General features: G+C 33.5%; 1 protein-coding gene across 1 annotated transcript; it reads right to left on the reverse strand.

Annotated features, from left to right (window-relative positions):
• Positions 1 to 66: 66 nt before the first annotated feature.
• Positions 67 to 2,288, reverse strand: LOC117926817 (pectinesterase/pectinesterase inhibitor PPE8B-like). Its single transcript, XM_034846106.1, has 3 exons — positions 1,833 to 2,288; positions 1,197 to 1,751; positions 67 to 992 (listed from the first exon to the last, which is right to left on the reverse strand). Exons 1-3 carry the CDS (start codon positions 2,173 to 2,175, stop codon positions 295 to 297), a joined length of 1,596 nt encoding a protein of 531 aa, XP_034701997.1. The 5' UTR covers positions 2,176 to 2,288; the 3' UTR covers positions 67 to 294.
• Positions 2,289 to 6,908: the final 4,620 nt, after the last annotated feature.

A 6,908-nucleotide genomic window follows, 5' to 3' on the forward strand; every position in this document is an offset into this window, starting at 1 on the left:
TAAATTTGAAAACAAGTAGACATGTTTCACAAGTTGCTCTATTTCTACCATCACTCTATTCATAAGTACAGAAATTAATGCATGTATCTCAGAGAACAAATCACATGATAGCATTGAATGTGGTTGAGATGGGGTCCGATTATAGGAGACAAAGACCCTTGGGACCATTAAAATTTACCAAAAATATATGGTAACATGGCAAGAGAAATCAATTAATTACTAGACACTAGAGACTTGGAAGTTGCAAACTCAATAGTATCATTATATATATATATATATACTCTTTTCACTGCTTCAAACTGCTAATCCTGCTGAATATTTCACCCCGGTCGACGGCAGCCACAGGTTTCCGGCGATGAATTCGGTCACCGTGAAGTTGGCGGCCTGAGCGGAGTTGTTCAACAGATGAAAACCTGGCCACTGGACCCTGCTGCCTAGGCCTGCACTGGGTCCATAGTTCATATATTCACCATAGTAGAGTGTATCCAGAGCAAAATCCCCATTCCACTCTAGCCATCCTTCTGGCCTAATGGCATCACTGATGTAGGATTTCATGATGATGGTACGCGAATATTGCTTCCATGGCCTGCCAAGGTACGAGAGTGTGGAGTTCACTGAAGCCAGAAGATCAGAATCTGCTGATATGTTGGAGAATTGTATTGAGAAGCCTGTGGGCTGAGCAGGGTCTTTGCGGCCTTGGGCGGTGATGGTGTTCTTTTGATTTGGTAAGCCCTTCTTCACCAGGATTTGGCAGTTTTGGAAGACCACCGTGGCATCACCGAATATGAAATCGACGGTGCCACTGATTCTACACTCTCTGTAGAATTGACGATTCGTGTGGGGATACAGTGTGTCCTGGTATCCCCTCATGCTGCATCTGTAGTAGACCGAAAGGTCTGAATCGGACCTCAATGCTACCGCTTGGTGCTTCTCTGGTCCTGCCGTGTTCTCAAATGTCATGTCTCTTGCAATAAATCCTTTGCCCTTAACAGCTGCATTTCATTATGCCAAATTAGTTAAAACTTTTAGGTTGACTCCAGCTTGGTTGGTAGTTGGGCAGAGATTTTTCCTAGTCTTTTGCATCCTAAACTTGAATGCAAAGCATTAATTTCTATTTCTCTATATTCAAAAGCATCGGGTCATGGTGGAAGAAAATGGCACGCCAAAAATTAAGACACAACTCAATGAACTCATACCAAAGGTTGCAGATGCATATGTAGTCCAGCCATCGATGTAGCTCCGGTTTCCAGTAATGACAGTAGCGCCCATCCCATCTCCGATCATCATCAGGTTCCATTTCTTCTTCTTGATCTCCACATTCTCCCTATAAATGCCTTGCTTGATGTAGATTACATAGTGGTTCTGGCTGTAATCAGGGGCTGCTTGGACTGCATCCATCACAGTAGTATAATTCCCAGTTCCATCTGCAGCTACTGTAACATCTGGTGACACTGATGAGGCCTGAAGGAGCTTCCTGCTGTGTTTGCCAACCCATGATGGAAAATCACCGCTGCCCACGTGCTTCACACCGCCACCACCGCCACTGGATTTGCCTTTGGGAGCTGGATCATGGACCATAGTAAGAAGGCTGTGGACTAATGAAGCTACTTGGCTCAGGCTTTCTGCTACCACTGTCTTGACAATTCCATTTGTACCAACAAATCCCTCTATGCATGTGTCCTGATTAGTGAAAGTAGAGCTCAACCATGTCTTCAAATCCGACCCCAGATCGCCGGTACCATTATCTTTACCTACAATCAACTTTTTTAGCTAGTTGAACTAGAAATCTAACATGGGAAAGACAGAAAAAAAAGTACCATACTTGTATATACCTTTAGGATTCTGAATGGCAGAAAGGGACCAACTCAGATCATCAGCTGCAAAATCCAGCAACTCAAGGCAATCTGAAATGGCATTAGAAAGCCGAAAATCATTGAACACTTTAGTGAACTGGGACACAACTGACATAGTCTCTCGAAGTACATCAATGGTGGACTTGAGTGAACTGATGAAAGCCGAGGAAGGAACCGCCAAACACTGAGACTGAAGAAGCTTCAGATTAGCCTCTTCATCAGAACTGCTAGCAAATGTACTAGAACTGCAAGAAATGAAAAAGAAGAAGATAGTAAAGAAAAGGGAGAATTGGGACAACCTTGTCCTGAGTAAAGAAACCATTATGGCCTTGAAATGAAGTAGAGACTAAAGAAGAAGGTGGGGTATAAATATAAACACACAACACATCAAATGTGCATGAAATATAAAAATGCAAGAGGTGGGAATTGGGATTGGGATTGGGATTGGGATTGGGGCATAGGAGGGGGTTGGTGGCAGGTACGAGTGAATTAAAGAGGATGGATCAAGCGATGGTGATGAGTAATGAGTCATGAGTCCGCGTGTCGGTGTTGCCAAAGCGAAAGATTCTGACCCCAATGCCGCGGCATCTTAGTCTTGCGTGCCACCCTCTCACCTCCCATCCCTGTCCTTCTTTTTCTCTTTTTGCCCTGCCCTCCCTCCTTTCTCTTTTTTTACTACTACTTCTGCTTTTAGCCACTCACCACTCCTTTTCTTTAAGTCCATTTGTGAACAGGTAAGCTTGTTATGGCTGAATTTCCAAATATGAGTGCCTAAATTTTAATTTTAACCCTGAGGAGAATCTCACTCGGGGGATGCATATCTAGCATTAACTTCATCTCTACCATCTGAGCTGTTCGAATCATCAATCATTTTTAGTGAAGACAATTAATTGAACCATCATACGAGCTATTTGTTTGTTTTTCTTGGTTTGAACATGTTTTACAAATCGTGGGATTGAATTTGATCTGTGAATTTTGGCAACAAGGATTGAAGTTGATATCAATGAGGAAGCAAATGATAAGAATTCTTTGTGGAGTACAAGCTCATAATAGATAATTTACGTGGCCAAACATCTAAGAGTGGGGATGAGTGAGTGAGTGGTGGGGCAGACAAAGGGACAAAATGACAAGCCACACACATGGCATATGTCCTCATAGGGTTACTTGTAGGACATAAAATAGAGTAAGCAAAATGACCACATCAATTAAGGTGTCCATACTCACAAAACCCAACTGATTAAGACATGGTATTCACCATCACATGCCTAATCTTGCATGGTGAGACTCGTTCAATCCATCCCCAATTTAATTGGGAAATGCAAGTTGTACATGCTATATCTGTCTAGCTTTTTTTGTAATATTTATATATATATTTTTGTAATATTGATAAAGTGGTATAAAGAAATTTAGGATCTGTTTTTTGGGAATGTTTTCAAAAGAAAAAATATATATATTTTTAAATAATTCTATGATGTTTTTTAAAATAAAAGTTTGTTTTGAAACTTAGAATGTTTTTTATATATTTTTTGTTTGTTTTCGATGTATTTCTTAAAAATAAATTTATATATAGTGTTTTATTTTTAATCATTTTTTATGTTTGTATAATTATTTTTTAAAATAATCCCTAAAAAATAAGTGAAAATAATTAAAACTGTTTTCAAAATATACCTTATTTTTCAAAATAAGAAACTCTTTTCTGTCAAAAAAAAAAAATTAAAAAATATGTTTTTTAGTCTAAAAAAAAATTCTCAAAAAAACTTTTAGAATTTGCTTGATAATTGTTTTTAAAAATACTTTTCCATTCTTAAAGAGCAAAAAACGGTTTTTTTTTCTAACTCAAAGAATATATTTGACAAATCGTGGTAGAAAGTAGTTTTTCTAGAACTTATTTTGCAAATGGATTGTTTTTTAGAACAAATCTCATGTGCTTTCAATTATTTTTTATATATTATTTTGAGGAATGATCAATAAGATGAAGAATATTTTGAAAATTATTGCATCATGCGTAAGTATACAATAACTTCATCAACAATAAGTTAAAAAAAAATGATTTTTCATATATGAGTTTTTTAGTAAAACTTTCTTCCTAAAAAAAATTAAAAATTATTTTTACAAATTATTTTAAAAAACCATCTTCTAGTAACTGTTTTGGAAACATTTCCAAATAGTTCCTTAAAGCATGCATATTGAACACACAATAACTCACATCTTCAATCATAGAGACACTATTAACCAACTTACATCACCTAATGTTTTTTAATTGTAATTACCAACCTAAATGTTCAATCCAACCTTTCCTGCTTCTACTAGAAAGGAAATGTGAACCCTAACGTGCCCAAAAGCCTACCAAGTGCGTTAGTTAGTGATCCTTCAAATCAAAAGACCTTTTATGAACCCATTGCAAATTTATTGCATGTGGGAAAATAGTTTTTGGATGTATAATGACACCATAGAATTTGCTTTAGAATATCGACAATTTATTTTTAAATAGGGCCCACATAAAATCGAATTAGCATCCACTGAAAAGCGAAATTAATCACAATATATCATGCATATAATTTGATTTCATTGTTTTATACTTCACTTGTTGTATCTGTTTGTACTTCGGCTACAACTTGGTGGGTTAGGTTGGTTCGATAATTAACTTGACCTCAACCTGAATTAATAAATAATCGATCCGAGATTAAACTCATTTTTCTAAATTGGAGTTGAGCTCAAATGAACAAATCCATACCTCATCTAGTTAGGCAGAATGTTGGCCAAATAGGTAGCAATCATCAAAGGCCAAGTGCAGCAATCATCACATCTTATTAATTCATCACACTATTGAACCAACCAACCAACCATCCTTCATGCCTCAACCAATGCTGGTACTTTCCAAATCACTTTGTTATTTTCTTCTATAAATTTCATTCCAAGATTCTCCCTTTACAGCCCCAAATTAAATGACTCAATTTTCATCATCAAAAGTTGAGAAAATAAATTATTCCAATAGGTTATAACTTATAAGCTAGTTTGAAATAGTTTCTCATATGCTATAAGTAATACCCGAAATTTCGTATTCAAAATTCAATATTTTACTTCCTAAACTTTCAACTACCGGTGGTTCTAAACCATTATAAAATTATAAAAGAGATCTTGGTGGAAATCACATTTGAATTGAAAATTTTCAAATATTTTTTAAACATGACAATCACAATTATCATTTTTTTTAAGATTGTTCATGACTTTTACATACAAATTATGACTTTCTCATGCAACCACGAAGTGTGACAATTTTAAACGTCGATAACATATGTTTCACCTTTTAATTTAGTAAGTTATTTATTCATTTTCTGGTAGTACAGAAAGTGTATTTAACTCGGTTTGAAAATAATATATCTAAAATCCTTTTAAGATAACTTTCTAATATTTGCCTTTTGATTGAAAATTGAAGTGAAAACTAAAGTGTAAAAAAACATTGGTATTAGAAATTTTTTATTAAATATGAAATAATTACTTAAATCAAACTCTTTTTAAGTTTTTTTTTCCAAAATTAATCAAACAGGTCTTATTTTTCCTTGGTCACAATGTAATAAACATATTTTTCATAATTAAAAATTATAAAAATTCAAAATTACTACCCTGCTTCTTCTACTACTTAACACATGCATTAAATTATTAAGCACTATCTGAGACATATCACATGAATAAAGTCAAGCATTTGACTAAATTTTGTCCTTTTATTTTTATTTTATTTTTAATTTTTTTTATGTAAGACTGTAAAGGAGTATGCAAAGCACAAAGTGCATAATTTAATTCTAAAATAAATAAATAAATAAATAAAAGAAAAAGGAAAAAAGAAGTTGTTTTCTAAAGTATTAAAGGCTGAAGCAGAGTGCTTTAAATAAGGTGACGCAATAACGCGTTTTACAGATATGTGATGCCCCAATTTCAGAGCCGAAAGGTGGATGCTATCTTCTCCAAATCTCATTTCATGTCTTAATCTATGACGTATCCCATTCTTATGCATCTTGTTCAGATTCAGTCATTTATTTTCCAATTAAATTAAAGTTGGATCAAAGTGGCTCTCTACATTATTTAGAGTCATCTCCATAAGATTCTCTCCGACTTTATTTTGATAACGCTTTTAAAAATTACTTTTAGTTCAAAAAGGTGTTTTTGAAAAATATTTAGAATATTTTTTACGGTATTTCTTTTCGAAATGCTTGAAGTATAAGTGTTTTATTTGGATATATATATTTTAAAAGAATTACCCGTCACAATAAGTGATTTTTCAATCTATTAAAAATCTTTCTTAAATTTTGTCAAAAATCGATATATATATTTTTTTGTCAAAAAGTATTTTGAGATAGAAGCGCTTTTCGAACTCTTAAATGTTTGATTGAATTTATATTTTCTTTAAAAAGAAGTGAATGTTTTTTGTTTTTAAAAATAGACTTTTATATAAAACACAATATCTTTTATATAACAAAATGGAATTAATTTATATTATTTTAAAAAAATTAATTTTTGGGTAAGGTGATGTTTGTTTTTGTTTATTTTTTTAAACTTAAATTTAAATATAACTTAATTTAATTTAACTCTAAGTATAGTTTAATAATATTAAGTATTCAATTAAATATCATTTTATTATTTTATTTTTATTAACTATTAATAGGGTGACAGGTAATAGGTGACGGGTGATGGATGACGATGACATTAATATTGTATTTTAGTTGTTTTAAGAAATCATTTTTAAAGCGTTTTAAGAATAGAAAACAATAAATGCATTCAAATGACACCTTAATAATTACTTTTTATTTTTTTCACAAAATAAATTAAATAATAAATCATTATTGCAAAAATATCATTTGCAAAACTACTGTATAGAATTTTCTCCATGGACTTGATTACATATGAAAAGTAACTCGGCCCAATTACATGCCCCAGTTAGCTGGTCAACATTATTTTCAATACAAGTCAAACCCATGCAGAGCTTAGTCCATATCCAAGTCCAGGCCCAGCCCATATACAAGTCAGCTGGGGTCCACCACCAAAATTCAGGGTGGACTG

Source organism: Vitis riparia, chromosome 12 (genome assembly GCF_004353265.1).
Source record: "Vitis riparia cultivar Riparia Gloire de Montpellier isolate 1030 chromosome 12, EGFV_Vit.rip_1.0, whole genome shotgun sequence".
Taxonomy (NCBI): Eukaryota; Viridiplantae; Streptophyta; class Magnoliopsida; order Vitales; family Vitaceae; genus Vitis; species Vitis riparia.

What these genes read in the sequence shown, in the direction of transcription:
- LOC117926817 (XM_034846106.1), bottom strand. Translation starts at nt 2,175, where the DNA reads ATGGTTTCTTTACTCAGGACAAGGTTGTCCCAATTCTCCCTTTTCTTT. An exon ending in TGCCATTCAGAATCCTAAAG is followed by an intron (nt 1,752 to 1,832) that starts GTATATACAAGT and finishes AGTTGATTGTAG; the next exon opens with GTAAAGATAATGGTACCGGC. An exon ending in ATATGCATCTGCAACCTTTG is followed by an intron (nt 993 to 1,196) that starts GTATGAGTTCAT and finishes AATGAAATGCAG; the next exon opens with CTGTTAAGGGCAAAGGATTT.